Source organism: Artemia franciscana, chromosome 15 (assembly GCF_032884065.1).
Source record: "Artemia franciscana chromosome 15, ASM3288406v1, whole genome shotgun sequence".
NCBI classification, from domain to species: domain Eukaryota; kingdom Metazoa; phylum Arthropoda; class Branchiopoda; order Anostraca; family Artemiidae; genus Artemia; species Artemia franciscana.
Window position 1 is genome coordinate 16742984 of NC_088877.1, and position 13966 is coordinate 16756949.

The window sequence follows — 13966 nt, forward strand, 5'->3', positions numbered from 1 at the left end:
AATATTTACAATCCAACTTCAAATGAATAAGACCTCCATATATACTTGTTTAGTTTTTGGTAGCAGCAGGCGACAGATAAAATAAAAGAAAAAAAGGGCGAAAAAATCAACTAAAAATAAACGAAATACATTTGTCTATCTATATACGTTTTTATATTACATACCATTGTGGATATTCATTAAAGAGTTATGCCTAATTGTATCGTTGACAAAGTTTCTTATATTATTTTAAAAGTCGAGCTAAGCCTAGAGACTTTTTCTTTTTTAAGGAGAGGGGGAGGGAGAAGAAGCTAAGAGGCGAAGCAGGAATTTCTTTATGGGATCAATAACGATTCAGGAACAATTGAAATTTCCCCTCCCCTTGCATAAAAGAATGGACTGGATAGTTAAACTTCCTTCCTCGGCATGTGAGCCTGAGCAGAATGCTGCATGATTCTGTGTCGATTGAACGAACCACTTGAATTTAATAATAAAAATATCAATAGATTGCATACCATTTTGGCTATTCATTAAAGAGTTATGTCTAATTGTATTGTTGACAAAGTTTCTTAGATTCTTTCAAAAGTAGGGCTGAGACTACATACTTTTTGCTAACTTGAAAATGTTTGAGGTCAGTGTATGTAATATTCTAAGTCTTAGGAATAGAGATGGGATAAAGACAGCAGCTCAAAACATCTTCCTAGGAAAGAACTTAGGTTTCAAAATCATTCCTGAAAACTTAATCATCCTTTCTGAATGGCTTTAAAGCTTGATATCATAAGTAATTAATTTATGTTGGTTATAAGTTTCAATGTTGCACCTTACTTTCAGTTGAAAAAAAACTTCCTTTCTTTGTAGGGCTTAACTCTGAATTTTGTCCTTATTCTTTAAGAACGACTCTGGAAACACAAGGGTTGTTTAAGAACAATAAGAAGCTTTTGTAAAAGTACTACAAAAAACTTTAGTGTAAAAAGTGAGATGTTGAGGAGGATGTGACCCCCTTCATATACCTAATAATTTATGTTAGTTTTAGGTTTTAATTCCTTACTTTCAGTTGAAAAACTTTTTTTATTTTTGTAGGGCTAAAGTTTGAATTTTGTCATAATTCCTTCAGAACAACTGCTGAAACACAAGGGTCGTTTAATCAGAACAATAAAAAAAGCTTTGTAAAAATACTATAAAATTTTTAGCAGAGAGAGTGATGTGTTGAGGAGTTAAAGTTTTAAGTCGTTTTAAGTTTTAACGTTGCTCATTACTTTCAGTTGAAAAACTTTTTTTTTTAATTTTAAGAAAAGAACTTAAACTCTCAATTTCTAATCGAACGGGTACCCTCCGAGGTTGCTGTGACCAAGAAGCAGAGCTGAGGATGAGAAAGAGGCAACTCCCTCTCTTTATACGAATTCAGCTCATTTGGGGATTTAATGTTACTCTTTGTTTTCATAATAACAGAGTAGATCAGAAATATTCCCAGAAATCAAGAGGGATTAAATATCAATTCCATATTTTTGATGCGTTTTTAATTTTTTTGTCCCCCCCCCCCCAAAAAAAAATCCAAGGTATGATTCTGTGGATTATATATCAATTTTGTCTCTCCCTTACAACTAATTCAGCATTTTTCTGAAGGCACGATGAGAATAGGGCTGTTATGACATTAAAATGCATCACTTGAAGCATCACCCTCCTTCTCTAACCAAAAGAAAATTAGTGAACCCCAGTTAGAAATTGGAATATACTACTCAGAGTCCAATTCAGGAATTTTGTTTGGGGGAGGGGGCATTTTTCAGGACGGAGGACAAAATCTAATTGAAAAAAAAAAACATCAAAAATGAGAAGGTAATGTCTAATCTTTCTTGATTTCAGGGAATATTTCTGGTTAACACTGTTATTATGAAAGTAAAGGGTAAACCTCCAAAGGTGTAGAATTTATTCCGTATAGGAGGGGTACTACCATTCCTAATCCTCAATTCTACTTCATAGTCATAGAAACTTTCAGCTGAATACTTTCTGCAGAGGGGTAATTTCTAGGGGGAGGGGATATTATTTGTAGAAGGTAATGTATGTACAGACAAATTTCTAACTGAAAAATTTGAGCCTGGTATTCCACTTTTTAATTTAGAAGAATTTAACTGCCTCAAATTTGAAGGGATATATCATCGACCTGAAGATGAAGTGATATACTTTGCACAGTGGACACCTAAAAAAATACCTAAGAGTGCTAAATTTATGCGATACAATAAAAACTATGCTAAAGCTAAGCCAATATTATGAAATCATCATTTTTGGATGAGTAATAGTGACCTTTAAATATTGTTTTTGTTAGGTAAATACGTTCATTTAAAAAAAAAATTTTCTTCATTGAATAAATTTAAGCAACAAACATATTTTGGATAACTTTTGTTTTCTGTTTACAACATATACGTGTGCAAAGGAGGGTGTGTTCTACAAGTGGACATCCCCAGCCATGTGGTGTCCCACGAAAGTTCACAGACAGTTGCATTTTGCGGCTGACCTGTGGTATTCTGTGATTGGTCCAGGAGTTTATTTTATTTTTCAAGACGATGGAGGAGATTTTTTTCAAGTCAGACTCGCATCAACGGAATATTTCTACAGTCGCAAATATGTGAAAAGGATTTTTTTTTCGAAGCCGGAAGCATGCGAATCGGATTTTTTTTTTTTTTTTCAAAAGTCAATGACAAGTAAATGAGTCTTATTTTTCGTCCTGTGGTGGCGCAAAGTTAAGAGATACATGAACAGCTTTCAAAAGTCAGACTCGCATCAACGGAATATTTCTACAGTCGCAAATATGTGAAAAGGATTTTTTTTTTCGAAGCCGGAAGCATGCGAATCGGATTTTTTTTTTTTTCAAAAGTCAATGACAAGTAAATGAGTCTTATTTTTCGTCCTGTGGTGGCGCAGTGGGTTTGACCTTAGCTTCGTAATACGGGACCCAGAGATCGAATCATACTGCAGCAATGCACTGCAGGGCCGACGCATGGACCTTAGTAGTCCAGAAGCGTCTTTAATCTGATACAATACAATAGTCTTATTTTTCAAAAGCTGGAGACAGACGAACAAGATTTTTTTTTTAAGTTGAAATAGATAAAAACCGGAGTTTATTTTTCAAAAGTCTGACAAGATTGTCTGTGAGTTTTACATTTAAATGATCACACAATATGTTTCATAGGATGAATAGAACAATTGTTTTCTGCGAGTTTTAGATTCAAATTGTTTAAACATATGTATAATGGGATGCATAGAACCAATATTTTTCATGAGCTTTGCCTTTAAATGGATTAAAAATATGATTCATATGATGGATAGAACTAAGACTTTCTGCAAGTTTTACATTTAAACGGTCTTAAATTACGTCTCATAAATTGCATAGAAACGATATTTTATGTCACTTTAAGATTCAAATGGTCTAAAAATATATCTTATGAGTTAAATAGAACCGATAGTTTCTTGCTCTTCGTGATCCCTTTCAAGTATATTGTATCTCCTTTTCCAACATTTTTGTTGTGTTTTTGAGCTTTCATGGGTAGTAGGAGTGCCCTTTTTCAATTAATTTCTTATTAGGCCCATATAAAGAGGTGTTTCTCTCCATTCTTGGTGTTCGCAATGAATTTAGCTCATCTCTCCCTAATCTTTTGGAGATTCTCTGCATCCGCTATAGCGTCATAAATTCAAAATCTACTGAACTAACCTCTTCAAAGTCGATGACATTATGAAAACAACCTTTACAGATAGTACAACACAGTAAAAAGATATTTCTATTTCAATACGTTGATCCATACGCAACGAGTTTTTTGTCAAACTGTATTCAGCAATAGTTTGTAGGAAACTGGTAAGAAATGTTGGGATGATGTAAACAGTTTGAGACTTCTCAACAATCAGTGAGATGTGAACGAGATTTTCAAGAGATACATGAACGTGATTTACCATGGATTTTTAACCCCAATCTGAGATAAGAAAACTGCGTTTTTTTTCCAAGCGTGAGACTAGAATTTTTTTCAATAGTCAGTGACACATAAACACGGTTTATTTTTCAGGAATTAGTGACAGATGAATGGGATTTTTACAAGTTAGAGACACATGCACTGTTTTTATGTTAGTTTCGTTTAGGTTTAGTTAGCATGGCGCACCATGCTAACTGAACCTAAATGAACCTAACTTAAAAGCAGTCACTTACATATGAAAGTTAAGTCGGATTTCCGTAATTTTAAACACATTCATGAAGTTCCTACTATGAAAACGTCTTACTGGCGTATTCAAACGGATAGAGAGGCGATCTCGCTCAAGGTATTTCGAATTTACTTTTAAGTTATATTTCGAAGGAATAACGCTGTGTTACAGGAATAACGCTGTGTTACACTGGAATTGTACAGAAATAATTCTACTTAAAAATTAAATATTAAAAGTGGTTTAAGCCTTATTCTAGGAAATTCTTGGAATACTTCACTAATAAGAAAGGTATGAAGTATATATAATATTTATTTCTGTCTAAACCCTTGCCTCCCTCTCAATCAACAAATGGTTGCTGTCCCCTCCTAGATATGGGAAGCTAATGAACCTTCATTAAATTAAATGTAGTTAATAATATCATGGCTAGCTTAGGCAAAGGTCACTGGTGACTGGCAAACGTCTCTGAGCATCATATAGCTATTGTGGAGGGGGGAAGGAGTAATTTGACCACTGGTGACTGGCAAACGTCTCTGAGCAGCATATAGCTACTGTGGAGAGGAGACGGAGTAATTTGACTGTTTAGGTCAAGGAAGTTTTAAAATGACAACATTCTAATTTACCATAATTGACATTGTTAAGTAAAAAAGGATAAAAAGCAAGTGTTTAATTCACTTGCCCATCCCACTTTCAATTGATGGCTCTGAGGAAATTTTTTTATCTCTTTCTTACAATTTTACTTATTATTCGTGATACAAAACAAAAATACTAAGTGCCTCCGTAGCCACTTCATAATCGAAAATCCTTTTCTGAGACATAAGTTATGTGATTCACCATTTCACACTAGTCAACTTCGGCTAACTGAATTATTCTATTAATATTGATTTCTCACATTATGTAGGCACTTTCAAGGCTATGGATTTCCCTAATAGTCATAGTTCTAAATCAAGAAAAACAATATCCAATCAGAAACAATTAATCAATAGAGATGTCCAAAGTTAAGTAATTTGGTTGTTCCACTATGTTAGATAGTACTTCAGTAGTGGCCCCGTACTGAAGGTCAACAGCTCATTGGCTGCAATAGATCCCCAAGATCTTACATTGTTGACAAACTAGTTATGTAACAAGGGGTTTCCCCAAGACCTTGACATTGGGACTTACAAACTACATACTTCCTATTAAACGTGTAGGGTAGCAAGGAAAAGGAACCCCATATACTACTCAGCTCTGCATGAACTGACCCAAAATGGGCACAGGGGGGTAAAAAATGTTTTTATCTTAATGTTTTTGGTACCTTAAACATTCAGCTGATTTAAATTATTTCGCTACTGAATAAAACAGCTGAAATGTTTTTTTTAGAGAGGGTCATTAGTCTCCAATTTCTTTTCAGAATAGTGAATCACTAATCAAAATAGGAGGGTCTATTTTAACATGGAGTGCTTTTAATTTAGACTACCTTTATCACAGAAATTAGATAGTTGTTTACATGCACTCATTTCTTTCTTATTAAGTTTGTTATAGCCTTTCAGCCTAAATTACATTCCAGTTTGAGTAAAATCTTAAGTGACAAAAGCTAATTACATTAATTAGCGTTTCTTGCCATCCCATTTAGATAGCGTTTTACAGCTTTTATTCCTGTTATTATCATTCATCTTAAGGTTTTCCTTAAGAAATCCAGAAGCTTTCACAAATGCTTATGATAAGCTTTTGGATATCCTTTCTAATCACTAAATTTTAGGCTACATATTTCTATTGACATTGGAAAAGATTGAAGAAATCGCGGTACAAGCTTTCTTTACTTTACTAAACACTACAATGACAAGAGCGTAAACACATTTGACTCTGATTTAACACTCTTTTCAAATATATAAGAGCAATAATGAAAAATGCAATTCAGTCCCTTTCCATATACAGATATAACCTTAGGCTAAATACGAAAATTAGTTGGTTTTCTGGCCCTTTTTTCTAATTCTCTATACTCTAACGCCAAATTAAAGCCCAAAAATCTCACTTAATTTTGAATAATAGAAGATCTAGAACCGAACTGGCCAGCAATGACAAAACAAAGAAATGAATGTGAAGACGACAAAAGGGTCTATGGCAGTAAATGAAAACGAAGAGAACAAAAAAAATGAAGAGAAATTAAAATACAACAATAAAACTAAAAAATATAACTAAAAAATATCAAACTTAAAGACTAGCTAAAATGTATAATATAAAATTACTGACCTATACAATTGCCAGCTACCTTCATGAAACCAGAAAAGTAACTGGATCACTTTTACTTTTTCAGTTACTTTTCCAGTAGTTTTGATCCAGTTACTTTTCTGATTTCATGAAGGTAGCTGGCAATTGCATGTGTGAATAATAGTATAATGTGTATTTTACTTAGTCTATTTTAGTTTTATATGTATTTTTTAGTTTTTTTTTCTATGCTGAAGACGCCTTGTTGTATACGAGTGAAATATTCATTTGATTTCTTGTTCTCTTTGTTTTCATTTACTGGCCATAGACCTGTTTGTCATCTTTGTATTCATTTCTTTCATTTGATTAAAGAAAAAAAATCAATTGAAAGTAAGGAGCAACATTAAAACTTCAAACGAACAGAAATTATTACGCATATGAAGGAGTTCGGTCCCTCGTCAATACCTCGCTCTTCACGCTGAAGTTTTGAATTTATTTTCAATTACTTAAGAATGATCCCTAAATCACAAATACTGTTTAACTAAAATGATTAGCTCTTTTGAAAGTACTAAAAAAAATTAGCGTGTAGAACAAGGTATTGACGAGGGAGGGAAAACCTTACAAACGTGATAATTTCTTTTCGTTTTAATGTTGCTCTTTACTTTCAGTTGAAAAACTCGTTTTTTATTTAATTTCCGATCGTTCTTTAAATAATTTTGGGAAATCCGGCACCCCCTTCATGAAAAATTCCCTTTCCTCATGAAAAATCCCTCCTTGGGAATGCCCCTCCCTCATAAACATAACAATTTTTGTTCGTCTTTAGTTTTAATGTTGCTCCTTGCTGTCAGTTGAAGAAACTTTTTTTATCTATTTAATTTCCGATCGTTTATTTAAATAGTGCTGAGAGATCTGGTGTCTCCTTTCCCATTAAGGGAAAAATTCCCTTTCCTCATGAAAAATTTCTCCATGGAAAAGTCCTCCCACATAAACCATTTCCCTCGACCACTACCACCATAAAAATCGCCCCTGAATACGTCTGTATACTTCCCAATAACCAATACTATATGCAAACAATGGCAAAGTTCATAAATTGGAGCCCTTCCCCCGGGGACTGTAGAGGATTAAGTCATCCTCAAAGACATAGTTATAAGATTTTTCGACTATGCTGAACAAAATGACTATCTCAAATTTTTGATCGGGTGACTTTGGAAAAAAAGAGCATGGGAGGGGACTTAGTTGCCCTTCAATTGTCACTTAAAAAGGGCACTAAAACTTTTAATTTTCCTTCGAAAGAGCCCTTTCTCAATATTCTCGGGCCTTATGGTCGATACTATCACCCTGGAAAAAACAAGCAAACACACATCCGTGATCTTTATACTAGCAAAAAATACAAAATTCCACATTTTTGAAGAAAGGAGCTTGAAACATCTACAGTATTGTTCTTTGATACGTTAAATTTGATGGTGTGATTTTCATTGAGATTCAATAGCTTTTGGGGGTTGTTTCCCTTTTTTCGAAAATAAGGCAAATTTTCTCAGGCTAGTAACTTTTGATTGGTATGACTAAACCTGGTGAAACTTGTATATTGAAATCAGCATAAAAATTAGATTCTTTGTCAAAATTCAGTTTTTTACTGTTTCTTTTACTACTGAGCGGGTCATCTTTACTTACAGTTCGTTACCACCAACTGTTTGACACTTAGTTTTGGTTTTCCTTTGCAAGCTTGTTGTAGGCCTATTTGCCTAGCATACCTTGAACCAAGTTTGATGCGAGGGAATATGTTATAAACCAGTTATTGGGGGAAAATAAGCACAAGAATAACACAAACAAATAGAATCAGCAAAATTTTGTATTCGACCATTGGCTATATGTATGCATGGAGGGGGTGGTGGAAAGGGCAAGGATGCAATTTTTCTCGCAGCACCTGGGAGGGGGCTGCAAGGATTGAATGGTATTACGCTTTGGTATTACAATTCCAGAAAACAAATTTTGCGTCAAGATTACCAAAGAGGACTAGATGAATTTCTTACCTGAGCCACCCCAATAACATCACCATTTGCATCTTTAATTGGCATACAGATCATGCTTCGTGTTTTATAACCAGTCATCAAATCAATGTCATGATTGAATCGGGAATCCTGCAATAAATCAAATTTGATTTTAGCGTCAGCCTTTTCGACAGCACAGGTATTTACAAACATCGTAGCAAATCATTGTGCCCAAAACGAAAAAGAGTATCTGAAAGTTTTACAGAAGAGGTTTTTTATTATCTTTTTTTTTTTAATGCGAGAGAATTTTTTCTAGACAAAACTTTAAATGAGAAAACTTACAGTGGGTGGCTGCATAAAATAAGAATATTTCCGTGTGCGTAAATATTTGAAATACACAAAATATTTTACATAAGGCGACGTTGAGTATCTTTGAGCTAAAATTGTCACCGCGATTTTATCCTAATTTTACCCTGTCATCCCTACCTCCTGAGCTGCAATATGAGTCTGCAAATATGGCCAGTCGATAAAGATGCCCAAGAGGAATTTGCCTCATGTATCTATTTTTTAAACTGGGGACGCACCCTTTCGTTTTTGGTATATTCCCCTGCTATTTCCGTCATTCATTTTTCGATTCTATTTTCCCTAATTGGCTTTTAGCCTAAAGTTGAGAACGAATCCTTACATGCGATTAAATAAATAAAAAAAAAAAATTTTTTTTCAACTGAAAGTAAGGCAGAACATTGAAACTTAAAACGAACAGAAATTATTACGTAAATGAAGGGTTTTGCCTCCTCCTTAACACCTCGCTCTTTAGACTAAAGCTTTCTGGCACAGTTAGCGTAAGTTTTTTAAAGTTTTTAAAAAAGCGTCTTATTGTTCTAATTAAACGGCCCTTGTGTTTCAGGAGTCATTCTTAAAGAATTGAGACAAAATTCAAACATTAGGATAAAAAAAAGAGGTGTTAAGGATTGGGCAACGCCCTTCATTAACCTAATAATTTTTGTTCGTTTTAAGTTTTAATGTTGCTCCTTACTTTCAGTTGGAAAAACTTGTTTTTTTCTTTAATTTCTGATCATTTTTTAAATAATGCCATAAAATCTGGCCCCAACCCCACGGAGAAATCCCCCTCCCCACGGATAAATCCCCCTCCCCACGAAAATATCCTCTAGACAATTCAATCAAGGTGAAAATTTACCCCTGACAATAACTCTTAACAAATCCACGCGTGTAATTGAGACGGAAAAGAGAAAGTAAGACATTTAAAAAAAATGTAAAAGAATTCTGGCGAATTCCCCCAGTGTATTATTTCTCCTGACAAGTTCACTCCCAGGAAAATTCTCTTCAAATGGAAAATTCCTCCGTGGAAAAACCCCCAGCAGAAAATTGGAAGAAACCACCTGCAGAAAAATGTATGCATACATCCCAATAACAAATACAATGCGTCAAAAATGGGCAAATTTTATAACCTAAAGACCATTCCCCTGGACAAAATGGCTTTCGGAAAATTCTCATCAGACGATTTTGGGGGGAAAATGGGCAGGAAGGGGGCCTAGTTACCCTCCAAGTTTTGGTCACTAAAGGACACTAGAACTTTTAATTTTTATTCGAATGAGCCCTCTCACGTTATTCTCTGACCACTGAATGTATGCAGTCACCCCTTGAGGAAAAAAAAACGCATCAGTGATCTTACTTCTGGGAAAAATTAAAATTTTCACATTTTTGCAGATAGGAGCTTAAAACCCCTACAATAGGGTTTTCTGATACACTAAATTTGATGGCGTGAATTTCATTAAGATCCTATGATTTTTATGGGTGGTTTTAACTTTTAATGGGTAAGACTAAACTTAATGAAGATTATATATTTGAAATCAGCATAGTAGTACGATTCTTCTTATATATCTATTGATTTCGAAATTTGTGGGGGTTTTTTTTAGAGTTTTGGTTACTATTGAGCCGGGTCACTCCTTACTTACAGTTTGTTACCACGAACTATTTGATAAACAGTATGCCATATTCTGCAAGATTCTTCAAATTCGGACAAAAGGACAATTTGACGAGCCATTCAGAGTCCCTAAAAATTAACTTGAAATTTTAAAGAGTTTTGAGTCAAAGCACGTGATTAACTTTTTAACTTTGTAGGTTCCAAATGAAAGTTATTAAAAATAATTTTTGAAACCAAATATTTTGACGAAAAAAAAATAGTAAATGTAATAACTGTATTTAACGGATGATTTGAGAAAACAATACCCAGTAGCTTAGCACCAGAGTAAAAAGAAGAACTTGGAGACGCTATCTATTCTCAGAAGCTTCGCCAAACTAAAATCCTGCTGCCGAAATAAAATCCTAAAAAATATCTATCCGTTTTCTCCATTCTTTAAGAGATATCCGAACTCGCCACTTGAGCCGCTGATCAGTAATGTCTAGACAAATTTTAAAGAACTAAAGAAGATATAAAGAGCCAAAAAACGCATTCAAAATAGAACTCAGAAAGCAAAGCTTAGGTGGGATAAAATACACCAATACAAAACGGACAAGGTAGTGGTGTGACCCTATCGATAATTAAGGAGAGATACAGTGCCAAAGAAACGAACATACAAGAATCAAAACGAACTCCACGTGCTTCTAAATTCGTTTTTTTCCAATTATTTTTGTCTAATTGTTTGGCAGTATATTTTGGAATAAATGGATTCAGCTTTATTTATATACTGAACACAAATTAAAACAACAAAAATTGTCACCATTTCAAAAAGGACCTGGTTCCTTAGATCCTCCCTTTTTATGAATGAGGAGAGTTTTTAAACGTGAAAAAGAAATATAGAAGAGAGGCAGAGGGGATTAGACGAGCAAACGGACTTTTTCTTTATTTGTAGTTAAAAGAAGCGAGAATACAACAGAATGGATTAAGGCCACGGAATGGGAACAGGGCATAGGAAATAGAGAATTTATCGATGAGCACCATAGAAGAACACAACGCGGCAAGAGCCGCTTCTTAGTTGTACATTTTTTTCAAAAATTTTCGAATAGAGCAGATTTTGTGAGCTAACACGTAATGCTCAGCAGAGCAAAAGCCAAAACACTCCACTCAACAAAAATACTGGCAATCAATTTAAAGAGCCTTCCTTCCCGAAAAAAATTATAAAATAGGCTTTACCCTCGTCTAAGGGAACTTCCATTCCCTTTCCTAAAAGTCAACGGCGGGACTGTTGCACAAGATCCACAAGTTAAGACCGAAACTCTTGCTAAGGTGTTTGCCAAAATCTCGATTCTAGATGACGATTAAAAAGAACTTCCTGATTTCCCTTGTCGAACCGATACTGTCCTTGATCGTATGAACTATTATGCTCCTAAAGTCCATTGCATTCTGTAGCGTCTTTTTGTGAACAAATTCATGGGTCCTGACAGCATGTCCAGCGATGTCTTGAAGTCCTGCAGCGTTGAATGAGCTAGATCTGTTTCATCACTTTTCAGGCGGTGTTTTCGCTCTGGAACCTTACCGCATACATGGAAATCCACCCACGTCATTCCTACACCCAAACCAGATGGTGATCCAAACGATGATGGGCTCATATACGCCTCTCAGCCTTCTCTCCTGCATTGGGAGGGTTGGCGGATCCTTTCCAATCATAAAAAATCATACACTTTAAATCATACACTTTATCAGTACCTAAAGTCAAAGGACCTTTTAAACAATTGCCAATATAGATTACAACGGAAATGTTGAACGTCGACTACCTAGTGGCCCACCGTCAGGAGTGGATTAAACTTTTAACAAAAAGATACGACACCGGGCTATTTGCCATTTGACATCACTAAAACTTTCGACAGAGCATGGCGTGGTGGCTTACAAACTTGACACGTATTGTGTCTGCAGACGTCTGTTAAAAGTGATGAAGAACTTCCTTTCTGATCATTCGTTCACTGTGGGTTATTCTCGAAGGGTTCACTTTCCACGAATGTCAAATAAAGGCAGGTACACCCCGGGGTAGTATCTTGGCACCAATGCTTTTTTTTTCAACATAATGACATGGAATGGAACATTGCAAGCCCTCTATATCACTCTGCAGACGACAAAACGACAAGAGTGGCGACTCCAATACACGAAGCTCCTACCCAAGACTCTCTAACTCCACAGACAGATATTTTGAAAATTGAAAAACAACTCGATGCATGATGGTCAATTCCAATGCCTTAGAAGCAAAGGAGCTACAAATATCCAGAAAGTGCCACGAGCACACACCCCAACTTCATTTTCACGAATGAAGCTAGGAAGAGGGCTGACTAGCTTCGTTTTCCAGAATTCCACTTGTCCACAGAACTTTCTTGGCAAACCCACCCCAATCGAATGAAAGCCTCCTATGTAAGATAGCTGGGGATGTTTTTAATCACTTAAGTGCATCTTTCTTAGAGAAATTTTACGTTGGATTGATTCCAGCTGAACTGTTCACAAGGTTTTTTTAGGAAAAAAAACCTTTTTTTTTTTTTAGAAAAAACGGTCAATATAGTCCTAGATAGTTATAACATAGAAAAAATATAAGAAGGCAAGATAAATCTTTCCGAATAAATAATAGAAAGAAGACTTATAACAATCGTACAAATAAAAACCTCGCGCCTTCCGTAGGTGGACCCATTCACTAACCTTGAGGTCGTAAAAACTTCAACGATTTAAATGTAATAAAAAATGTTTTCCTCGAAGAAAATACGAACTGAACTTACTAGGTTTCCAGAAACTTTTCTCTCACGATTGGGAGCCGTGAAAATAGGTGATACAGAATTCATTTATTTAGGTTGGAAGGATGAGCTATATAGGTAGGAAATAGGGGTGAACCCAAGGGGGGATAACAAGGATCCACCCACCCCCCCCCCAAAAAAAAACCAACAAATCAGGAAATGTATACACGCTTATAGATCTTGACTAATAGGAAAGGATAATGTGTGCTACAGGTCTTATTGTAATGAGGATATAAAATGAATGTTTTATTATTTGTATAAATAAAATTAAAACCGAACTGTCTTAAAAACTAACCAAATTCACTACAGGTTTTAATCCAATTGATATAAACAGTAATGTATACACAACAAATAGGTAAAGTGTGATGATCTCCATACAATCATATTTGTTTTATGAAAATGCAGTTGGGAACAAAGGCAGACTGTTGCCAAGTAAGTCACGGGCTGTTATAACCTCGGACTCCTAATATCGACGAACTTCACTTAAATCATGCTTGTACTTTTTCAGTGTTTATATAAAACTCTACACCCCTGTTGTTTAAATAATCGTCCATCATGTCAAAATGGAAATCAGCAATTATAGATTTTTTGAAATGGAAATAGTTGGTTGATAGCAGACCTTAGTTGGTTGATACAAACCTTAGGTGAAATGGAAATCATTTTAAAATACATAAGGGGGTGATGTTATGATAGAGCTTCATCTATGAGTGGCTAGTTTCAAGGTCGTGCTGCTATGGTCCGTGAATGTTTTCCCCATGGAGTCTATGTTCACTGTGCAAGTCACTCCTTGAACTTAGCCCAGTGTTATTTGTACAACATACCTGTTATAAGAAATTGTCTAAGAACTTTCAAAGAAGTAATTAATTTCTTTAGAATTTCACCTAAATGTATTGCAATTTTCGCAA

General features: G+C 35.0%; 1 protein-coding gene across 1 annotated transcript in view; it reads right to left on the reverse strand.

The window, feature by feature from the left end:
- Positions 1 to 13966, reverse strand: part of LOC136036106 (dual 3',5'-cyclic-AMP and -GMP phosphodiesterase 11-like) — a 231066-nt gene that overhangs the window by 82282 nt on the left and 134818 nt on the right. Inside the window, exon 7 of the mRNA XM_065718110.1 lies at positions 8373 to 8480. Within this exon, the coding sequence (XP_065574182.1) occupies positions 8373 to 8480 (108 nt within the window). The remainder of the gene's footprint in view (positions 1 to 8372; positions 8481 to 13966) is intronic.